This window comes from Balaenoptera ricei, chromosome 18, assembly GCF_028023285.1.
Source record: "Balaenoptera ricei isolate mBalRic1 chromosome 18, mBalRic1.hap2, whole genome shotgun sequence".
In the NCBI taxonomy this organism is placed as follows: Eukaryota; Metazoa; Chordata; class Mammalia; order Artiodactyla; family Balaenopteridae; genus Balaenoptera; species Balaenoptera ricei.
In genome coordinates this window covers 51,470,638-51,495,014 of record NC_082656.1, presented here as the reverse complement: position 1 = coordinate 51,495,014, position 24,377 = coordinate 51,470,638, and the positions used below count along the sequence as shown (strand labels likewise).

General features: G+C 39.7%; 1 protein-coding gene across 7 annotated transcripts in view; it reads left to right on the top strand.

Moving 5' to 3' along the window:
* Positions 1 to 24,377, top strand: part of KLF12 (KLF transcription factor 12) — a 455,655-nt gene that overhangs the window by 372,672 nt on the left and 58,606 nt on the right. For all 7 annotated transcript variants that reach the window (XM_059902659.1, XM_059902662.1, XM_059902657.1 and 4 more), the window contains one exon: positions 7,263 to 7,325. In XM_059902659.1, coding sequence (XP_059758642.1) covers positions 7,263 to 7,325 — 63 coding nt within the window. The remainder of the gene's footprint in view (positions 1 to 7,262; positions 7,326 to 24,377) is intronic.

Genomic DNA, 24,377 nt, shown 5'->3' with positions numbered 1-24,377 from the left:
CTTTTTATTCACCTCACACCTTCAATTCACGCTTCTCTTCTTGGAGTATCTTCCTACCGTCATTCACTTCTGATGATGACATTTTTACTTTTCCTTCATACCCGGCCTAAAGGTCTTCTCCTCAAAACCTTCTCTGTTATTTTACAGTTTGAATTAATTCTAACCTCTTCTTCCCTCCAATAAAACTTGAAATCCCTTTTAATTTTCCTACCCTATTTTATGGTAGTTGCTCCCTCTTTATTTCAACTAGACTGCAAGCTGCCTGAGGGCAGAGATCCTGTCTTAGCCCACAGTGCAAGACTTCATGGGTAGTAGCTGTTAAGGGAAATGTGTTGGATTTAGTTAACATTGATCAATTATTGAAGCTCTAGGTGCTCTGGAGGTGCTCAGTAAAATAGCTCAGATTTGTAAATCTAAAATGTTTTATCCTTTTTCTACATCTCATTGCTTAACAAGTATTTATTATATGCCTACTCTGTATCATACATTTTGCTAAGCTCTGAGGATGCAGTGGTGACTTAGACATAGCCATTGCCACCCATCCTAGAAGTTCTGGTCTAGTAGGGAAATAGGGCTAATGCTCCAACAGTTATTTATTGGGTGCCCACTTTGTGGCAGGTAAAGGAGTTAATGACAGTGAGTGAAAAGAGAAAAGCTCCCTTGTCCCCTTAGAGCATATCATCTACTTGGAGAGGCAGACAAAATAAACTAAACGTATAAACAACTGTAATCTTTAGTTAATGTGTGCTAAGTATCCTGGGCTGTGAGAATTTGGAGCAAGTTGGCCTAGACATAGAGGTTGGGGACGGCTTCTTAGAGTTGAGCATCCGCTAACCAGGCGACAAGGGAAGAAGGAGAATCTTCAGTGTCACTGCCACAGAGAGAGCAAGTGGGGATGCTGGGAGATGAACCTGGCATTAATTAATGTGATGTAATTATACCAACCAAATGTTCCCTTTTTAGAATTTCTCATTCTGTTGATGTGTAGCAGAAATTCATGTTTTTCCTTTCAAAGCACTATATTTTTAACAAAATTTATACTGTTAAAGTTAACTGTGAAGAAATGATCACATTAATTCTGTATGATGTTTAAATTCAGCCTACTCTTCTGAAAATAACATCAATGGCTCTGCAAAGAGAGAATTAAATACAATGGGAGGAAAAAAGAACTCTTAGAAAATATATGGCATTCCTAATGGTCATCTAATCACTGACTTGATGAAAACTGAGAATAAAAAGGGCCCACTTAGTTTAAATACTGGAGTCATGCTTATATTTTTATTTGGTCAAGTGTAGTGTGTATGTGTGTGTGTGTGTGTGTGTATTATGATAAAAACATCCAAACCAACCTGAATAATCATGAGAACTTGTATTCAGTACAACTGTGTGTCAGAAGGCAGCAATACCAAGAATTACTTTAAAATTATCTTTCATGTGATTCTACATAGGAAAATTCTGAATCTTAAGAATAATCATGGAGTTTTTTAGAGATTAATCTTTTCTTCCCCAAATATAGTAAACTGAGTTGTTAAAGTGTGTATTTTGTCAAATAATTGGATCAATTTATGGATGAAAGTATGGGCTACTCATTTTATCACATAACAGAAAACAGTGGATTTAAGGATAGGAAATATGTATATATAATAATTTCTTATTATCTTGTAATGAAAATCTCTAATCTTACTAGATGAGTAATTTGTTACAATAAATATTTTATTGGTCTTTGAAATAATAATTTATTCTGATTTTTCTCACTTAAGCAGCCTCTCTAACCTATGGGGCATGAGAGCATGAAATGGCTCAAATATTATTTCAGGGCTGCACCTGGGTGAATGATGGTGCCGGTTTTGAGCCTGGGAAGATAAGAAAAGGAACACCTTTTATTTTTTAAGGGAAAGGTTGGTCGGGGCTGAAAACCCTGAGTCTGTGTTGATATGGGGCTAGGGCTGGAGACAGAAATCTGAGAGTCATTGTTATATGGATGGTATCTAAGGCCTGTGGATGGGACGAAATCATCAAGGGGGTGAGGGGAGCTATTTTGGAGATTCCTTCATCTAGGGAGTGAGCTGAAACAGGGCAGAGAAAGGTCATGGGAAAAATGATCCCCAGGCCATACCAATATTTAGAGCTCAAAAGAATGAGAGGAAGAGGCTTAGGCAAAGGAAAAAAAGAAGAGGAGTAAGAAGGAGGGAAAAATGTCACTGATGCCGAGTAGAGAAAGTTTTTCAAGGATGGAGTGATCAGTTCTGTGAGTCACTGTGGAGAATTTAAGAAGATAAGGACTGAGACTTAACCAGTAGATTTGAAAACATGGAGGCTGTTGATGACCGTGACATCGATGGTTTCATCAGACACGTGTGGTCCCGAACTGGACTGGTTTGGGTTCTAGAAAAAAATGGGAAGTGAGGAGGTGGATTCATTTTACCATCAAAAACTTAACATGTGTTATATATTATGTGTTTAAATGGTAACACAAATAACGTGGAATTTTCATAAAGAGTTAAAGGGAGAACAAAGTATATGACTGTGGCTCTGTTTCTGGTGAGTCCCCGAAGGCTTAATATTTAGCCTGGTGCCAATTTTAGGCCAGGAAAACCAGTACATTCGCTTTGCATCTACTTATACTATAGAATGTTCGGTTGGGCTTAAACGAATGCGAAGTCTCGTTAAGGCCCCTGGTGCTAATTCACTTTATTGCATCCTCTGGGGTAGTGAGGAGGGAATATACATGAGTTTATAAGTATTGGATGATAATCTGGAGGAAGACAGGTCAGACATGCCTGTGTCCAAGTTCTGAGTTTGCTTTTTTCCGTGCAACTCTGGCAACTTACCTAACTCTTCTAAACCTATTTTTCTCAAAGGGAAAATGTGGATACTAATGATATGAGGAGAAAATAAGATAATGTGGCTAAAGAACTAAGCATGGTGTCTGGAACCTAATAGAGGCTTAGTAATGGGGATGACTTTATTCCTATGATTACTGACTTGTTCTTGAATGGGATACAGCTGAAATACTATCCAATTTAGTAAACAGAAGATAGGTCTTCTAATAAAGAAGACAAAATGAGGTGCCAGAGAGGAAGTCATACCTTAGAAACCACAGTATTTGGTTCATGTTACTCTATGGCTGTTTATTTCTCTTTGCTATTTCCTCGCCTTTAGTGACGTCATATCAGCATAGTAGTCAAGACTGCAGGCTCTGTAGAGCACATTTATCTCAACCCCCTGGAATTAACTGGATATTCCAGTTCCATCTTCCCCATCCTTTCCAATCCAATCGGCACTGCTAATGATAATAGCTAACATGTATTAACTGCTTCCTGGGTACCAAGCACTGTTCCAAACACTTTAAAACTATGAACTCATTTAAATCTCACAGACCTAGGAGGTGGCCACTATCATTGCCTCCATCTGTGCAGAAATGAGAAAACAGAAGGGCAGACAGGTTAAGTAACTTGCCCTAAGATGACACTGTTGGTAAAATGGTGGAGCCGGAATTCAATCCCAGGCAGCTACACAGTTTGTACTATTTACCGCTTCATCCTGATTCCACTGGGGGCTGTAAGATTGGATTTAAATTGTCACAGCTTTTCTGCGGGGGGGATAGTAAAAAGGTAGGATGGGCGCCCTTCCCAGCAGTTCATCCGTGATCAATAATCTGCGTTTGGGGATCGGGATTTCACATCCCGCCGCCAGCCACCAGCCATTCGGGTAGGTTCAGGAAAACATTGAAAAACAGACCGGTCATATTCCCTTGATTAACTATAAATGTTAGTCATTAAAATACAAGATTGGAGGGTCGGGTCCTTTAGTGCTTATACCCAAAGAAGGAAGAATCATTTCTGTATGAAGGTATCTAAAAAGTTCTCACATGCTAAGCAGAAAAGCTAAATTAAGCCTTGTGTTGGGTAAAATTATAAACATGCTGTCTGCCTCAGATGAGTAAGTGTATATAAATAGAACAGTTGGTGTACATGGCCTTAATGTTATAGCTTCCTTTTTTCTGTGTAATGTAAATTACCAAATGCGAGCATTTCCATCTGACCTAAACTGTCAGTCTCAGAAGAGCACATTGTAGGATTGAATACATGTTATACAACAACCAAGATTGCCCTTTTCTTCAGCCTGGTGATTTTTTTTTTTTCTTCTTTCCATATCCAGCAGTTAGTACTGAGGCCTGAAACCCTTACTTACAGAACAAAGTGGCTTAGCAGTAATCGAGCCTGTGTGAGGCTAAGAGAAGAATAATGAACACTCCCTGCAAGCTTCCTGCCTAGATGCAGGTGCAGGAATCAGGAGGTCATGAATAATGCATGACATGCAGATTAGATGGTGGTTTCTCCTACTGGGGTTTTGACTTTGCTACCTGCCTAGCTGCTATATGTGGAAAGAAGGTAGACGAAGGCAAAAAGTGTCACAATTTAAAGACAGAGCTCACAGAAACACTGCATATTCTTTTGCAGAAATGAAATTGGGGAGTAGCTGAAAGGCAAACCTTTACGGTCTACTTTATCAGATAAAGTAAGCTCCAGGTTATCAATTTACTCACTTTGGGAAGGGAAAAAACCTTTCTTATTTTACCATTTCAAGAAAGCTTATAATTATTTGGTCATACACACACAATCAGGAATTCTTTGAAGACTGTTAAACAATTACAGAAATTATCCACTTACAATATTTGATCTATGGATCAATGAAGTTTTGCTAAAAGATACAATTACTTAGAGAATATTGTAATTATAGGTTAAACAGACCCGTTTTTTCCCACTGATATATGCAGTGAGAAGCATCAGTACTTCTATATCATCAAACTTCACCTGGTGGAATTATCATGATGACTAGAAATAGGGTTAAGGAGGAAGCAACATGAGGTAAACATTTAAAGGATGCAGAGCGAATTAAAGAACTGCGAGTATGTGGGTTATTACTCCTTCACATTTTATTTAGGCAGTAGGAGTCTGACACCCCAGGGGGTATGTAGGCAAGGTTCAAGAGGATTTCCTGCATTTTCCCTTAGGTCAGGGAACTTTAACTGGAGAGACAGTTTTTGGCTCACAATTCCATTTTGATGACTTTGATTCAAACAGACAGACTGAAAGAAAAAAGAAAGCAAAAAAAAAAATGAGTACTGCTACCTTGTGTATAATTCTTACACATTTTTATTGCGTGTTTGTTCTCTCTCTCCCCAATTTGGGGTACTGGAATATGAGCTGGCTTTCATTTCTAGCTGAGTCTGTCATTTCCGATAGGCCCCCCTGTGGCCAGATGCCAGGACCAACAGGTGATCCTTGTAGCTGCAAAACAGCAGGAAGTGGGCCGTGCTTGAATGAGACAGTTCACCAGAGGGGCTGTCTGGCCTCTCTCCATCTTTCTGCATAATTAACAACCCCTCCCCCATACGGAGCAGAAAATCTGGGCTGAGCAGCTCAGCTGCAGAATCCATTGAGAAGTGCTGTGAGGAAAAGAATGTTAATAAGGGATGTTGGAAGAAATAAGCCTTCTGAGTGCAAAGTGCAGCCTGGCTCTGGGTTTACAGAAAGACTGCATTTTGCCCTTCTGAGGGGCTAGAACTGTACTGTCCGTTTTGAAATGATTCTCACTCGCTTAACAACTATGGAGAACTGGGATTCTAATCAACCTTGGGGCTCTTGGTTCTAACTGGACTTTAAGACCAATTTAAAATCCCCATTTTGTTTCTTGTCTTGTAAATAGAATAATGTCTGAGACATAAAGGGTAAAGATAACACAAGCTTAACGACTGCCTAGATCTCACAAGTACCTAGTAAAGATAGGTACTTTACTAGGAAGCAGGAAGGTGTCCACAAGGACAGGAAGTAGAGCAAATTGTGCTGCCGGTAAGTGGCCCACAAAGAGGTGGTGGTTCATGGAGGTTCAGCAGCTAGCTCCTGATTGGAAGATATTAGCAGTTCCTAGAAATTTCAACTATTTCCAGTGGATGACTCCAACCCTGGAAGCTTGTAAAACAATATAGTCTTTACTACCTTTTCCCCATAATTTAGCTAAAGGTTTGAAATGACTTTGTTTTCTTTAAAGCCCGGCTGGAGAATATCACATCTAGAAGACCTTCCTCCTAGAAATAACTATTCACCTATCCTTTCTCCTCCATTCCCACAGATTCTGTGCCTGGACATTTGGATGAAGTTATTGTAGGGGAGGGAAAAAAATTTTTTTTCCTCTACCCTCTCATGTTCGGGCTCTGGGGGCCTGCAAATTAAACTGACAAAAGATAGATTAGCAAGAGGAATAAAAATCGAAACAGTTTATTTATACATAAAACATGCATGCATACATGCATGCAGGAATACTCAGTGGTGAGTAACTTAAAGGGGTGGTTAAAATTTGAAGCTTATATACCGTTTTAACAAAGGGTAATAAATTGTAGAGAAGTGCCTTGTCAAAAGAAAAGGGGGTCTGGACGTTTAGGGGGGCTAAATTTTAGGAAGGTGACTAGGAAATGTATGGGGGAAACTAATGGTAAATAAGGGTTGTTTATGTCAGCTCATCTCAATACCATTTTTGGTGATAAGAGTTGTACATTGTACTCCGCTTCCTGGTATGGGGTGGGGGAGGGAACGCCTTTAAAAATGAAAATTTCCTTTACAAAAGGGAAATGTATGCCCTCCTTTTAGGCATATAAAGGGAAGGTAGAGAGCTCCTCCTCCTGTTTCTGTTTGTGGCTGCCTTCAAATTAAAATAATCCTTATGCCTCAGTAGCATATTTTGGGGTGGCGTATACTGATCCCCTTCATTATCTTGCTTTTCAGGGCTTTAAATCTGGAAGTTGACTGAGGGAGTGTATACTTAGACTGTCTCTTCGTGTCCTCCTTATGGAAACAGGTAGCAGAAAGGGCTCACCGAGGGCCAGCACCAGACCTTACATTACCTTTATGCACTCCTAAACCTGGCAAGGATTAGGTAGGCAGCAGTAACTTTTTGTTGGACTGAATGAATGAATCAGCTTACTAAAACTGGTCCTGTTTTTGGGGGGGTCTTCACAGTCAACATTGTGACAAACACTTTTTATGTTAAAAGTGGTGCAGAAGGAAAGAGAGAGACTGACTGCTGGTCTGTAGGCATAGGAATTTAACTGCATCCATTTACTAAGAGGTGCTCAAGTTCTGGGGCATTTTATATTAAGCAAATCTAAAAGAGATCATTTATAAGCCAGATCACTTTTTATTTGTTCATTTATAATCAGGAAAATGCTTTTTCAATGACTGGATTACTCTCATCTCCTACAGGGTACATCCGTCCCCAGTATCAAGGGTCCGGGGAAATCGAATGAATAATCAGAAGTTTGCTTGGTGAGTATACAGTCTAGGTGATGAGAATTTATAAGTCTTATGGGAATTTTTAATAGGACTGTGTTAAAAGAGAATTATTCCTGCTTTCTCTGTAGAGAATTCATTTCTACTGACTGAACTACATTATTTCTCTTTCCTTTGGAAAATTCTAAACAAACACGAATAGAGTTCCTTTCCAGCCAAAGCCTCTTCACTCACCAAAAACTGAGTGCAACATTTTTTTCCTAACAGATATGGCATGTTTCCAAGGATTATCAACTGTTACATTTTTAAAGAATGTTTCCCATTTTTAGAAGACACTTTTTAAGTAAGATTTAGACAACAACTCGGATTTTTCTCAGGTACCAGCTTCTACTTCCCATGAAGATTTTCATAGTAAATTAATCTATTAATTATGATGATTACTGTTTAGATGCCCTTTTTCTGACCTTAGCCTTAAATATTAAGGGATTTGTTTTTTAATTTGGGGAATACAAAGATCTTCTTTCACTGACTAGTTCTTTTTTTTGTTTGTTTTTTTACATCGTTATTGGAGTATAATTGCTTTACAATGGTATGTTAGTTTCTGCTGTATAACAAAGTGAATCAGCTATACATATACATATATCCCCATATCTCCTCCCTCTTGCGTCTCCCTCCCACCCTCCGTATCCCACCCCTCTAGGTGGACTGACTAGTTCTTGAACAAAAATAGAGATGGAGCTTATCAGATATGACCTGAAGAGTTATTTCAACCACAGAACATTGATTACTGATTCCTTAAAGAGGGAATTTAAAGTGTTTCACAAATGTTTCATATGAAACAAACGAACAAAAATCAATGTAGATTTAAAATCTATATTTGTTTACGTTACTCCATTCTCCAAAATTAACCTTTCCACACATAGTGTATCTTCAAAAAAAGGAAGGAAGGAGCAAAGGAAGGGAGGGAGGGAAGTAGGGAAAAGAAAAAAGAAAAAGAAAGAACTGATCTGTGTACTGTCTTACTTCAAAGGTGAATGGACATTTACAGGTCTCCATTCTTTTACTTCATTGAATTGCACTTAGAATGGGATTTTGATTAAAAACTATGGCATTTTTTTTTTTAGGTATGGGAAGATGATTACCAAAGATTGAGCTTCCAAATTAATTTTACTCCTAAATTGGGATTATTTTTAGACACAAAATAATGATTCTTTGAATTTGAATAGTGCCTAATCAGCTTGCCTCCCTTCCCCCATTAAATCTAATTAACCCTCACAGTAGCTTGGTGATGTTAAATATTATGCTTTTCTTTTTCACAGAGTGGGAAATGGAGTACAGAGGAAACAGCCATTTGCTTACACACTCCCTAAAAGCTGGGGCACCCCTCATGGTTTCTCACAGTCACTAAAGCATACCGTTCCCTGTCAAACCTGGAAAGCTGAGAGGATAATAATGCTGGTTGCCATTACATAAAAAGAAAGGGAGAAATCAGGCCCTTTTTTGACTGCACGGAACTGATATGCCTTCTTAGTCCAAAGCATATTGTGCTAAAGAAACTTTATTACAAATAGAGAATATGAACTGTTCAAGTGAGTGACATAAGCTAATGGGTAGAGTACCACGTTGTCAGGTATGAAATCCAGTTTCTACACCTTATTTCTCAGTGGCTAAATGTGGAACACCGAGTACATAACACATTTTCTTTCCTTCACTTTTCCTTTCTGGAGTATTAGAATAACAATAACTTGTTCCTACATAATTCATAGCACAGTATTTGGTTAGTAAGTTTAAACCACTTTTATCTCCAGAGAAGTAATCCATGAAAAACAAAAGGGATCTTTACTACTAGGCTTGAGAAAATTCAATATTTATTTATTCAGCAACATTTATTTACACTCTCAGGCACTAGATTACAAAGATAAATAAAATATGCTTTATGTCTTTACGGGGCTCACTGTCTTGTAGGAGAGGGGCATGTGTGATGTCTCACATATATAATATAAATATTACATCATACAAATAATGTATAATAAAATGTGGATAATGCTCTAAGAGATACATTCATAGTATGATGTTCAGAGGAGAATGTAATCAGCTCTGTTTAAGACTAGTTTGGGAGTGAGCAGTTGGGAAGGGGAAAAGTATAGAGGAAAGAAGAGGGTTGTCAGAAAACCCATCCCCAAGAAGAAGGTTTTTGAGTAAAGACCCAGAATTAATAGGAAAAGCAGAGGGTTGACACAGCACTTCCTTTATTGATTGAAACACATATACAAAGACCTGGAGACATTTCTAAATTATTGGGTCATGAGTTTAGTTAAAAATCCTATTGCATATGCTACCTTGAATTTTTTCTTACATAAATACTATGAGGCTGGTGTATGGAAATAAATCACCCAGCTGGGAAGAAGCCCAGTGAATCACGCAGCATCTACATCTACTTAAGTGATAAACTCTTGCTATTTCTTTGTGAAGTATTGGCTCTGAAAATCCAGAAGTTTTAAATACTCACGCTAGCCATGGATATGAAAGTGATAGTTGCTCTCCGCAAAATAGAAGTTTGGGATAGTTTATAGAATTAGATGGCAAGTTCAGCACTAAGTTGGTTCCGGCTTGAGTTAGATCCGCAGACATTATATGTGAGTGATGTTGGGTGATTCTGTGAAGCCAGCAAGTGGTGCAATCAGTTAAAAAATACTGTTCATCACATAAAGCATTAAACCTCAGTGAAAGATGAAAAAGCTTGAACTTGTAAGTTATGCCTAGGAAATGCATGACGGTTGTAAATGTCAACAGCTGTGGTTGAACTATCAAACCACTGTTTATTATTGAGTAAAAGTGGCTTAAAATTGTAAATAGTGTTTTTCTTTGCACGATGTCAGTACAAGAGGCAGCATCGGTCCACTGGCCTCATTCCTGTGGCCGCATTTCCTTTGGAGCTGAAGAAAGGTGTGGAAAAGAATGTCTGTTCAAGACAAACAAACCTGCTGCAATGGAAAGAAAATGTGGTTAAAAAAATATACATAATCAGGAAGGAGCTGAAAGCACCAGACTGTAAAGGGTCCAATGACAGATGTTAGGATAGAGGCAGGTCTGTTATAACTATCTGCTAACTTTTAGGATTAAGAAATGGCAGGAAGAACCTCTTGCAAGATCTATTAGCACCCCAGTAGAGAACACGAGCTCACCGGACAACTCATTGATATTCAGTTAATCAGAGGTAGCAATCCAGACCAGACGTAAACTCTATCAGAATGGCTCTCCCCTGACTGCCATCCCGCTCTAGTAATACTTGTTGATTTGAGGATTGATGAAGCCTTTGAGGTTCAGCACATGAACTTCATTCTCTATGTCAAGTGTCACGGCTCTCCTCTTCCACACCTTCCTTTGTTCCAATGTGAACCTTTTCAAGAGCATTTGGTATTTTTTCTTACATATGATAATGACAGGAAAAAAAAAATATTTTGCTCCATGGTGGGGGCAAATGGGGGCAAATGGGGCAAGTCTTATTAGAGCGTTGAATGTACAGATAGGCTTTTCTTCTTCACAGATCTTTTTGCTTGAAGCTCTTGTATTCTGATACCAAACCCACAGAGAGTGGCTGTTTCCAAGTCGTCTTTCAGCTCTTTTATTCCTGAAGCTATTCTAGAAATCTGGAACCTGTGTTTGGTGTGTAGGTTGAACCAGGACAGGGAGGGGCTCGGTGGGGAATATCTCTGAACTGAACGTCGAAGTTGATTTAAGGCTCCAAGCTTGCCAGGATCAGTGGGAGGATTCCAAAAACATGCACGTAGTATATGCTCATTTATAGCTTTTCGTTCTTCTCTTTATTTCTCTTTCCATCCTGCTCCAGTCCCAGAGTTTTCAAAGACTTGGGTGTGTATGGTTGTTTGATGATGGTGTAGTCATGGTTGTACTCTGCACCCAAAGCATCCACGTAGGGCTATTATGTGACAGAGGTATGTGTCACATAATAGACACTGTGGGCTATTTATACGATAATGGAGAAAATTAGGCATTGTGAATAGGAATTGCCATTAGTAACATAGGATTAATTTTCCCTAACCAACCGGATGCTGCCACCACCAGTCTCAGTCATGATTCCTTTCTTACCAACATGCCTGAGATGTTATGTAGCTGTCTATAAAAGAAGCTCCAGTTTTAATAGCGTATCCATGCAAATTATGACACATTCTGGGTGTGAATCACATTTCACATTTGGAAGTGAAAAAATCCTGTGCCACCAATTTTGGGGAGGGCAGGAAGAGCCTTTGCACGCTTTGATGTTTTATTGTTTGATATGCTGTGCTACCATGAACTTAAATATTTACATGCATATAGTTGCAAATGTTAGACATGACTTCATCGAGACTTTTTGAAGGATATAAGCAGTATGGATTTTTGTCATAAAAATAAGGACATTCCTTCTTGTTTAAACTTTTTGCCTTAATAGAGGAAGGTGCTCAAGTTGTTGATACTGGAAACCTTTCAGAAAGCTCAGGTAGAACTAACCCATGTTCTACATGTCCAAATGCAGTAGTTATCAACTGTGGGGCTGAAAAGGAGCTGTAAGCATTATCAAGTTCAGTTCAACCTCTCACTTTTACAAACGTAGAAATGGAGGTCCAAAGACAGACATGTGTTCCAGGTCAGATGTGGGCATAAAACCAGTTCGCTGCACTCCTGTCCAGTCAGCTTTCTGCTACGTGGCAGTTAGTTACCTGTAGGCAGAGCAAGAGAAATGCTAAAGATTAAATCAGATGGATGTTTAATTCATTACAAGCTAAGCAGAAGGCTTTTGTCTGGGAAATTCCCATGAGATTGATGTGCCGGGGGAGAGAAAGAAGGAGGAGAGAGAGGCCTGATAAAGACATTGCTTTCCATTCCAATATGTAGCAGTTGCTCCCTGCCAAAATGTTTACTCATCATCCTGCAGATCCTTGCATGCTCATTATTTATAGATAATATTGACTATGTTATTTTAATTACCAGAGCATTTCACTGCTTCTTGACTTACGGGGCAAAAATTATGATACTGTGTCTGAACTTTAATATGTGAAAATTCCAGTTCCCAGGGTGCCTGCCTGGCCTTCATTTTTTTTTTTTTTTTAATCCATACGTGTTGGCAAATAAGTGACAGCAGGTTGCCTTTAGATTTAGTTTGGAAGCATGGTCTCTCCAGTGTTTGATAACAGATTGAGAAAATGGGCCGTGGTTTATATAATCATAAACCGGTTTGCGAGTTCTCTGTATCCTGAATTACAATGAAAAGTACTTCCACAGTGTTGCCACATTTAAAATCCCTCCAAATCCATATCTTTTCTTATGTTATAATCCAGTGTCAGCTAGTAAGTTCGTTACTTCCACCACCTCCTCAAATTTAGCTTGGTGACAATTATGTATACTTTAAACCTGTATGCTGTCTTTCAGATTGCCCTTCTTAACGACCTTTGGTCTAATTTTCAATTCTCTATTACCCAGAATTTCAGCAAGAACGGTCGATAAAAGTGTTTCACATTCCTGTAATATCAGCTGATTTTTGTGTCTAGTATTACTTCAATCACAATAAAGATGATTTGGGGAAAAAAGTTAAAGTAAGTTATTTTCTACAATTATTTTCTAACTGTGGGAGAATTAAGGCCATAAGATCATGCTGAGCTAAAAGGTCACCACTTCTGAGACATTTTTCTATTAAAAGTTCATTAGTAATTTGTTTTTACCAACCCGCCGCTCAGGACCATATTAGCGTCTTATTGGGCACGTCAATACATTTCTTGTTATTTGTGGCATCTTCTCAGCACTGTAGCTAGGTGTGGTACTATTGTGTATTAAAACATCTCTGTTGTTTTAACTAAGTTTAGCATGACCAAGAAATATTAGTTCAGTATTCAAAAGGACTTGTTTGGAAAAATCTAAAAATACACAGAGACTTAACAACATACTTCTGTGTAATACAGGGGTCAAAGAAGAAATTTCAAGAGAAATTTAAAAATACTTTTAACTACAGTTGACCCTTGAACAAGCAGGGGTTAGGGGCACTGACCCTGTGTAGTTGAAAGTCTGTGTATAACTTTACAGTCAGCCCTCCATATCCGTGCTTCCCCATACACGGGTTCAACCAACCTCTGATCGTGTAGTACTGTACTACATACTTATTGAAAAAAATCTGCATATACGTGGACCCACACAGTTCAAACCTGTGTTGTTTAAGTGTCAGCTGTAAATGAAAATGAAAACACAACTTATCAAAATTTGTAGGTTGCATCAAAAAGCAGTGCTTAGGAGGAAATTTATTGCACTGAAAGCATATGTTAGAAAAGAAGGATCTAAAGTCAGTAATCTTTTTATTTTATTTTATTTTATTTTTTTATACAGCAGGTTCTTATTAGTCATCCATTTTATACATATTAGTGTATACATGTCAATCCCAATCTCCCAATTCATCACACCACCACCCCCCTGCCACTTTCCCCCCTTGGTGTCCATACGTTTGTTCTCTACGTCTGTGTCTCTATAAAATCAATAATCTTTAAGTTTTTAACCTTAGGACACCAGAAAAAGAAGAGCAAATTAAATCCAAAGTAAGCAGAAGAAAAGAAAAAAACAAAATGACTTGTTTGTAATTCTGGGATTTGTAGCATATTTTTTCATATAATTGTTGTTACTTAGCTTGGTTTTATATAGCTTAAGGGTATTTAAAATCCACACAATCAGGAATCATGATTTTACTGGGAAAGCTACTTAAACTACAGCTTTTTATAGTTTTAAAGTGTGCAGTGTGCATTACCCTCCATCACAATCCCCTCCCTGTTAAACTTGTTCAGATGTAGACCTTTAAAATAATGGTTGTGTTGTAATGAAACAGGCAGAATAAGGGGATTTAGGGAGTCACTAATGAATAATGCAAGGAAAAAACTGTCCCAATATGAAAAAAATGATGTACCTACTGTTAGCACCAGTACAAGTTCTGTTATAATTAATGTATGAAATTAAAACAACGAAAGATCTTATTTTATATATCTCTAGAGGAGCCTCCGTCTTTCTTAGTCTTTTACAGTATTTTTCAGTGGATATTTTTGGGCTAAAGAATTAGCTAACCAAAGCTGACTTCTAAATATATATATTTGAAAGAATAATGACTTAATATTAGGACCCAATCAAAAATCCTAATGTGTTCTTGAATGTGCTGGGAATACCACTCAGGATCATAAATCTCAAGAGAATGCTTGGGGTACCGGCAGTTTTGTTTTGATTTGGGTTTTTCAGTCATATTTCCAATATAATCTTTCTAGCCATGGAGATTTATCTGTATACACACGGACAGTGAACCAGCAAATTTAAAATTAAATAATATATCCTCATCTTACTATAATTCTTCTCAGCTGACCCCTAGATTTGCATAAAGTTTAACAATTTCCTTCAAATTGGCTATTTGTTACATTTCTTAGTACAGTACTAGATGACCTAAGGAAGGACCAATATCCTCATATTTCTTTTAATCGGTTCTAAGAGAGCAGTAGATAGCATGTGACCTATTTACCCCCCAATTAAAACCAACCCATATCCCACGGGTTTTAGCCCCAGCTGCTGCACATAAACCCTCAGCTAATCAGTAGCAGGAGAGTTGAGGACCCTGCAGGAATCCACTGTCTGTAGCCATTACCTCTGCCTCAATTTTCATTCAGTTTAGTCTCCTTTATCAGGTGAGTTTCTTTTGTTGGAAGTAATGGAAACTGAGTCTGTTTAACTTAAGCCAAAGGTAATTTTGTCGAAGGACGTGAGGTGGGTTACGGGAGTCAAAGGAAAAAAAGAGGAGCTGGGCCTCAGGAAACACAGGGGGCAGGACAGCACCCCGAAGCAAGATTGAAGAAGCAGGTGCCGGCCCAGAACGAGGGGAGCTGACTCGTTTCCCAGCTCCTCGATCTCAGTCAAGGAGGTCAGAGTCTGATCAGCCCCAGCCTGGCGCAGGTGCCCAGCCCTTGGCCGAGGTGGGGAGGGTACCTACCTTGGTTAACAGTCCTGTTACGACCACACGTAAGGAGGAGTGTCCCAAAGGAAGAGGGGCTGCTGGTACCAAACGGTGATGGGAAAGAAGATGCGTCATAAACCAGCACCGTCCGCTTGCCCTGTTATCCAGTAAACTAGAAGCGACCAGTACAGGCGGTTACTGAACTTCACTGTTATGCCTTGGAGGCAGTCTTATATTTTGGATGATGAAGGCACCCCTGCAATTAGTAACTAGAATAAGTGGCTTCTCTCCGGCCTCACTCTTAAATGTTCAAAGCACAAGAAGAGTGTTTAGTCAAAATAGACTTCATTCTTGAGACTTAACAGTTTTTGATCCTAATCCCCTCAAACTCTCCATTTTCCCAGAAATCCTGCTTTAAATCATGTATTTTAAAAAGCATCTTTTAAAACCAGACACACTGGGACTTCCCTGGCTGTCCTGTGGTTAAGATTCTAAGCTTCCACTGCAGGGGACGTGGGTTTAATCCCTGGTCAGGGAACTAAGATCCCGCGTGACACGAGGCGCGGCCAACAAAGTAAAAAATAAACAAATAAAACCAAACACACTTAAGGGCTTCCCTGGTGGCACAGTGGTTAAGAATCCGCCTGCCAATGCAGGGGACAACGGGTTCGATCCCTAGTCCGGGAAGATCACACATGCCGCGGAGCAACTAAGTCCGTGCGCCACAACTACTGAGCCTGCGCTCTAGAGCCCACGAGCCACAACTACTAAAGCCCATGCACCTAGAGCCCGCGCTCCACAACAAGAGAAGCCACCGCAATGAGAAGCCTGCGCACCGCAACAAAGAGTAACCCCTGCTCGCCGCAACTAAAGAAAGCCCGTACGCAGCAAGAAAGACCCAACTCAGCCATAAATAAGTAAATTAATAAATTTATGAAAAAAACAGTTATTGTGAAAAGATATAAAATAGAGGAGCCTCCTATGAAATGAATAGGACTTGAAGTCTGCAGGCTTGGGTTCTAGTATAAATTTGTCACTTACACTAAATTGATCTTTCTTCTCCTTTCACCCCAGTATTTCTGTTGAGTGAGTGAATGAATGGTGTTTGACCCAAACTATTCACATTCGGTCTTGGGAAGAGTGCAACAGAGATAATACTCGTCATAGTATCACCTTGAAAGAAAGTGCTTCATAAACCCTAGATATTAGCCCACAATTGAATGTCAAGTTCACATAAAAGGCATCTTTTTCTACCACCTGGGTGATTTTTTTGACATGCCCGGCAGTTATTATAATCTCAAATGAGGCTATAAGTTACTTCGACTCTCCTGGGTCCTTCTTAACTGTAACAGTTTAGAATCCTGAGCAGGTGAGTATAGGTAGGTAGGACTGTGATTTGATACATTAGGTGAATACATGCTCCAGGAAGGACAGGTGTTACATCCGAGCAGAAATGATAGCTTTTTAGGTTACAGATGGAGCCAGTTTACTTCAGTTTCTGTGAAGGCCAAATAAACAGAAGGGTAACACTCTGTATGTTACTAATTCTGTGTGACTAGTAAATATTCTCTTCCACCCTATATTTGGAATGCCTTCATACATAAGACATATTGGGTTATATCCTTTAGAAAGCAGTGATTTAAATTACCCATAGGATTAAATTAATGTTCTTGTAAAATAGAAATCTCTCCAATTCCATCTATTTTCCCATTCCTCTACTCATTGCCTTCTTTCCTTAGAGGACTGTAAAGAAGAAGAAACATTGCTTTCCTTAGAGTTTGTAGTTGATAGGTCTGGAGAAAGAAAGAAAATAGCTTTCTATTATTTTTCACTTTAGACCTGAATTATTTCGTACTTTTTTATTTTTTTAATATCTTTATTGGAGTATAATTGCTTTACAATGGTGTGTTAGTTTCTGCTGTATAACAAAGTGAATCAGCTATATGTATACATATATCCCCATATCTCCTCCCTCTTGCATCTCCCTCCCACCCTCCCTATCCCGCCCCTCTAGGTGGTCACAAAGCACCAAGCTGATCTCCCTGTGCTATGCGGCTGCTTCCCACTAGCTACCTATTTTACACTTGGTAGTGTATATATGTCCATGCCACTCTCTCACTTCTTCCCAGCTTACCCTTTCCCCTCCCTGTGTCCTCAAGTCCATTCTCTACGTCTGCATCTTTATCCCTGTCTTGCCCCTAGGTTCTTCAGAACCTTTCTTTTTTTAGATTCCATATATATATATGTGTTAGCATACGGTATTTGTTTTTCTTATTTCGTACTCTTTGAAGAACCCTATAGCTTAACCGAAAGAATGGACTGATTTCTTACAGTGCAAGTGGCTTACAGTAATCTTCCCCAAACTTTACAGGCTGTGAGGTGTTTTTCTGAGAAAGAGAGGTGTGGAATTGTATTGAAGGTAGGAAGCAAAGGCCAAAGGCGAGGGTGTTGAGAACAGAAGGAAGTTGCTGCCACCTAGAGGTAGAAGTTGGTAAATGGAGGGTGTACTGTGAAAGCTCATGGAGTGATCTTGAGAGGAGACTTTGAAGTAGAATCATCATGTAGCTGAAATGCTGCCAGTTGACTCAGTCTCTGCCTCTAAGTGGGACTAGACTCATTCTCTCCCCTTCCCGTTGGTACTGCGCCAATATTTCCTATGAGATTTTGCTGACCCTCGTGTGTTTTTCTATTTTTGTGGACAATAGCCTTGTTATTGATCATGAAACCGTCTGTTAAGTGTTTGGAAGTCATTGGAAGTCCTCTGTACCATGCAATCTCAATTATTTGGAGGAGTCCTTATTATCTTGGCTAATAACGAATGTCTTTTCCATAATCCATGCCATGTATTTCAAATATTACCTTGGGAGCTCCTTGAAGACTACATTTTCATTGAATTTTGTGTCTGACGCTCTCCTGTGTGTCAAGAAAGCTCAGGTAGCAGGGAGACCGTTGAGATGGGAGCAGAGAGCCCCAGGAATACCATTGAGAGGAAGGGACCCGGAGATTCCCCTGAGTTATGCCAAAACCTACAACCAATGCAGCACCAGCCTCAAGAATAATATACAATGTAGCCCATTTTCGTTTTGGTTATTAGAAACTCGTTGTACATAGCAGTGACAATTTTTTTTGTCTTGCCAGGACATTTTTAATGGAAAATCCTCCCTCATAAAGAAGCCTAGGCAACCAGGAATGTTGTGCTGCCACACTTGGCTGGCGATTCTCTCTTTCCAGGACGGCCATATTGCACAAACCCAGGGGGCACTCTTCACATTGTAGCCTATGTGGAGGGTACCTCCTGGGGCGCTAAAGCAAAGCATATTGGCATGGAAAGGTGAGAAGAGACGAAGAGAATATCTGTGTGAGTTTATACATCAGCCCCTCTTCTCCTCTCCTGAATGGGAGACTTGTTTGAATGTTGTGGATCATTGTGATGATGGTTTTCGGGGGGGAAAAAAGGCTTCAGAAAAGACCAGAAGACATCAGCAAGACCTTTTAGAAAATGAGGATAGGAAGCAGAGTGGTCCTGTGTTGCTTGTTTATTTTAAACCCAACTGCTGCCCTAGAACGCATTAGCTGAATCTCTTTTCTGCCTACCTGCCTGGTGGGCCTTTACGTACTTGCTTGCCATTTTTGTTCTTTTTCTTAGCTTGAATTTTATTTTAAGTTACCATTTAAGTATTTACATTCTACGTCACTTGCAAACCTGATCACTTTTGAAACTGCCAGAGGTTTTGTGAGTTTTTTGTTTTGTACTCAATAACATCATCACTTTTCTAGAATATTTGTGTTCATTCATTTGTTCCCTTATTCAGTGAAATTATGGCACCTGCAATGATCTGGCCACTTTTCAGCACTCTGGGGACACTGTATTTAATAAGACAAACGGGCCTGTGATCTCACAGAGCTTACCGTGGAGTCGAGTAAGATAGATAACTAACAAATGTCTGGAGGTGATAAGTGCTCTGATGAAAGTGTAACGGGGGGATGATCGGAGACGAAAGCCAGCCCAGGGGCTTGGTCAGAGAAAAACCTCTTGAAAGAAGGAGACACACAAGCTGGAAGAGGCATGAAAAGGAGCCAGCTGGGGGAAATGGCCCAGGTGCTCGAAACAACTCACACAGAGGCCCTAGGATGGGAACACATTTGGAAAATTCAAGGAATATAAAAAAGTGAGTATGGAGCAGGTGAAACAAGGTAAGGGCGGAGAGCTTGGCTGGGACAGAAGCCTGCAGCCTGTGGTCTGAGTGTAACGGGACCACGGGAGGAGAATGAAATGACCAGATATGTGTATATTTGCAAGGCTCACTCTGGCTACTCTGTGGAGAAAGGATTATTAAGATTGATGAGCCGTACGTACCCACAGGTAAATCAGACAGAAACTATCACGGTACCCCTGAAGGGAGCCTGCCGTGTCCTCAGCGTGCAAACTTACAGCTGTGAGTTTCTGTCCCTTTCTTTTGCCCCACCTCTGTATGCTATCAACAACCCATCATAAAATGATGCCACCTGCCCCGGTATATGTCCAGCCCAGGGCTGCTTGGTGAGACACTCAACCTCAACTAAATAAATAGATCTTAATACCCAAAGGCGTCTTTTCCCAAAACACCAAGTACCCTGACCCCTTTCTTCCATGAAAAGACTTAGCACTGGAAAAGAATCTATTTGCTCAGCTCCTCCAGGCCCAGTTTTCTTCCTCTTCTCCACCCACACAGTCACCCAAGCCAGAAGCCTCACAGTAACTTCAACTCTGTCAAAACCAACATCTATTTGATCACCCAGTCTAGCATTCCTCTTTCTAAATATTTCTTGGCTGTGTTGGCTCTTCTTCGTCCCATCTCTTGCCTGAAGTATTAACCTGAGCTCCTAATGGTCTCCTTGGATTCTGATTCTTTCTACTCCCTGCTGTATGCAGTCTTCACTATGCCTACAATGATGTTTGTAAAGTGCAAAGGGGATTGCTCTTCTGTACAGCTCTGCCAGTACCTTGCCATCGTTTACATGTCCAGAGCCCTTAGAGCAACTTATGAGACCCTTTGCAAGATGACTCTTTTCCTCCTTTTCCACTTCGCTTTCCCTAAATGTTTCCCATCAGCCTTGGACCCTACGTTCCAGCCACACTGAACTTATGTTTTTCAAAACACCTTGATCACAAAAGAAACTCATTCCGAAAGACTCAGATTAAGAAATCTCTTCTGTGCAAAGTCTTCCCTACAGTCTCCCATCCCAGCAGCCTCTTCTTCCCCCCTGATCCAATGCCCCTGTATGAACCGAATTACCATCCTTATCATTTGGTTTACTCTCCTTATTTGTTTGCCTGTGTGTAATGATCTTCCCACCTTTTCATCTGCAGATGGCAAACCCTCCGTTGTGAGGACCATCATTTCCTGGCTTCCCTCACAGTACATGGGACAGTCAGCCCAGGGCATATTGATCAGTGAAATGAGTAATCTCAACATCCTTGTATTATCTGTAGGAAAACTGAGGCCCAGAGAGTTTAAAGAATGTTGTCCAAGTTGGCACAGCGAATTTGAGCTGGGATTAGACCTTCTGTCTCCTGACTTTGATGGTTTCCCTTCCACTTTTTCATGGCTGTTTCCTATTCCTTATTCAGTATTTTTTAAAAAGTAGAAATACTCAGATTCAGAGAGCAACAAGAATTTTTTTCATGTTAGAAACATCTTTAGACATTACGTACATCATCTCTACCGTTTCTCTGCTTATTATTATACTCAACAAAATATTTGAAGGATAATCGTAGAATACTGACCTGAATTTCAGAGATTGGGGGCCTCGTCTGTCACTCTCTTAATTTTCTGATCTGGGGCAAGATTGAGTCCCTCATGCCTGCTCTTGCCTATATATTTCAGAGACATGATATGAAAATAAATAGAAGAGATTTTTGTAGGAAAGGACTTCATGCTCTGGAAGGCAAGATGCTCCAAAATGCCTTGGTGGTATTTTTTGGTCACTGTTCACTTTTCTCTTAAATGTAACCTCCTTTTTTGGTACTTTAAAAATACATATATTTGACAGCTTTCCATTTCTCTTTTTGTTTCCACAATCATGTAGTTTTATAAAGGATTAAGATTCCAATTGTTACCTCCACCTGGATTAAGATTCCAATTGTTACCTCCACCTGACTTTTCCATTTACACCCTTCCCTCTGATCTACTTGATTCTGAATTTAATTATTAGGCTTACATTAACACCCTGTCTCTTTGCTTTCTTCCCGCCTAGTAGTTCTTCATGGCTGAGTGAAAAAAGCTTGATTAATAAAAGCTTGCCCTTTTATATTTCCTTGTAATTAGTCCAATAAAAAGGGGTCACCTCCTGGTTGGGCTTTGTGTGGGTAATTTTTTTAAATTCTTTGTCCTTTGGGTGTGCTAATTCCATGGCTTTTTGTTTCTTGTGTATACTGATGGATTTGAAAATCAAGCTTCTGGTTTTTATTGCCACACCTTCAAAGACACAGACACCCACAAACATCACAACTCTGGAAATAGGATTTGGAACAAGATTTAAATAGTGGCTCTGTGGTTTAACAGGATTAAGGCATGGGACATTGTCAGATGAACAAAGAATAAATATCTTTTCTCTTTTTAATCGATTAGCTAACTCAACAGGTCCTGCATTTTAAGTGGCACTGTGCAAGAATATCAAATCCATGTTGGTGTGAAGAGTTAAATCATTTATCTTCCCAAGGGCTAAGAAGCTGGACCTCCCCAGGATCATAGCAGTTGTGGACCCATGGTCCCAGAGCACACACCAGAAAGGGCCTCCTAATGATAATAAGGGAGGATCATTTACTCTTTAGGAAATGTCCATCAAAGCAAATCTAGGGGTGTAATTGGCCACAGAGGGAGATGGGGCCTCGGAAGTACTGAATGTAGATTTCTATTCTCCAGTAATTTTTTAAGGCCTTTAAAATTGACCTGGGGTGAATAAATGTACAAATAAAAATCCAAGCAACTCAATGGAGAAAAGCACAGGCTTTGAGATCAGGGGCTGCTAGTTCAGATCGTGTCCTCTGCATTTATTGGTTGTTTGGCCTTAAGCGAGTCATCAAATTCCTCACCACCGTTTTCCTCAGGGGTAAAAATATAACAAAAATATCTCTTTCCTAGAGCTCAGCAGGTTAAAATTTAAATGTGTGGATTCAGGTTAAAGATCCAGCTGGAGCAGGATCATGTGTGTTAGTTATTATTTTTATCAAAATGCCAGCTCCTGATTATCTCCTCCCTCAAAAACAATCGTCTGAACATCTGTGTCTGACTCTGCCTTCTGTGTGGGTTATGTACTACCCCCTGACAAAGGGAACCTGATACAGAATTAGAAATGGGCCCTGAAATCAATAATTTGCTCTCTGGCATGCCTGGTTATATTGCTGGTAAATAATTCATCCTTTGGTGGTAGAAGGTAGGTCTCCAAAGTGATTCTCCACAAACTCCTCATTTTTAACACTTCTCTCCAAACGGACACAGTGAAGTCTGATTTCCTCAGGAAATGGACTGTGTACTTGGTTAAACCACCTTTCAGTGATATTTTACATTCTTAAGCTTTTTATAGTTTTACGCATTTTCATACATATCATTCCATTTTTCTTCGTAACAATTCTGGGAGATATCTTAAAAGATATTACTATCTTAATCTTTAAAATGAAGAAGGGCAGAACAGAGTGGGGATTAAAACATCAGTCTACTTATTTTCATGTTACGGTTACCACATACTAACTCTGTAACCTTAAGGCAAATTTTTTAATATCTCTGTGCCTCAGTTTCCTAATCTATAAAATGGGACTTGCTATCAATCCTTGTGCCGTGGTTATTGTGAGGACTAAATGTACTAATAATACCTAGAAAACTGTAAGAACAGTGTTTGGCAGACTCAATAAATATTGACTATTAGTATTTTAAGGGAAGGCAAACCTAATTTATGCAGGACCACAGCTAATATATAGCTAGCATTAGTTATCTCATTAATGTCTAGAAAGTATTTTGACCCTCTTAGAGATAACAAAATGGAAACATAGGTTAACTGATCCCAATATGATACACTCAGCTGACCTCAGTATTTCCACTACATCCCTCCTGTTCACTCCTCTTCCTTTACCTCCTTTTTTTTTTTTTTAATATTTATTTACTTGTTTGGTTGTGCTGGGTCTTAGTTGCGGCTCACGGGCTCCTTAGTTGTGGCATGTGAACTCTTAGTAGCAGCATGCATGTGGAATCTAGTTCCCTGACCAGGGATCGAACCCAGGTCCCCTGCATTGGGAGAGCAGAGTCTTAGCCACTGCGCCACAAGGGAAGTCCCCTTTTACCTCCTTTTTAAATGTTCATGTTTTCCAAAGTTCCATCTCATTTTGCATAATCTTTCTTAATGATAACAGCCTTCTCCACAGTTTAAGACCCCACCCTTTTGCCAGTGACAGCTTGGATTAACCACTTCCTCCTCTGTGTGCCCACCAAGTCTTTCTGTCACAGCCCTTGAGAGTGTGTGTGTGTGTGTGTGTGTGTGCGCACGCACGCGTGCGCACCTCTCCCTTTTAGACTCTAAGTCTCCAGTACCTTACAAAAGGTCTGGCCCATACATAGCAGGCACTCTGGAAATCTTAGAAGGAAGAAAAAAAGGGATGGGGCATGGTTTTAAACTGAAGTGTTCTAATCCTCCTAGAATACTTTCCAGAATATTCTGGAATGTTTTAAGAGTTTTTCCGAGACTTGCTCAATTAAAATAATCTGCTTATCAGAAGTCTGACTTATCTTGAGTACATACTCTGTGCTAGTCACTGTGTGAATCCCAGGACTATAAAGGTATCCTCAAGGAATGTCTCTTTGGGGGAGATTTCAGACTCTCAAGAATGAGTTAGCAAAATTACGTTGTTGCTGTGTGTTGATGGTCTTTTGTAAAAATCATGTCTGCGCCTCAGCAATTTAACATATTTAGATATTGCATCATGTGTTGGCCCTGGGCGTCAGCACTGTTTGAGCTAGTGGAATTCATGCATAGAAATTATTTGCATTTTTTCATTTCATTTAAAAGTTTTTTAAAAAGTGTCTCCATTGTCTCCGTTTCCTAGTGTGGTTTACCATGTTTGTAAACTGAAAAATAATTGAACTAACACA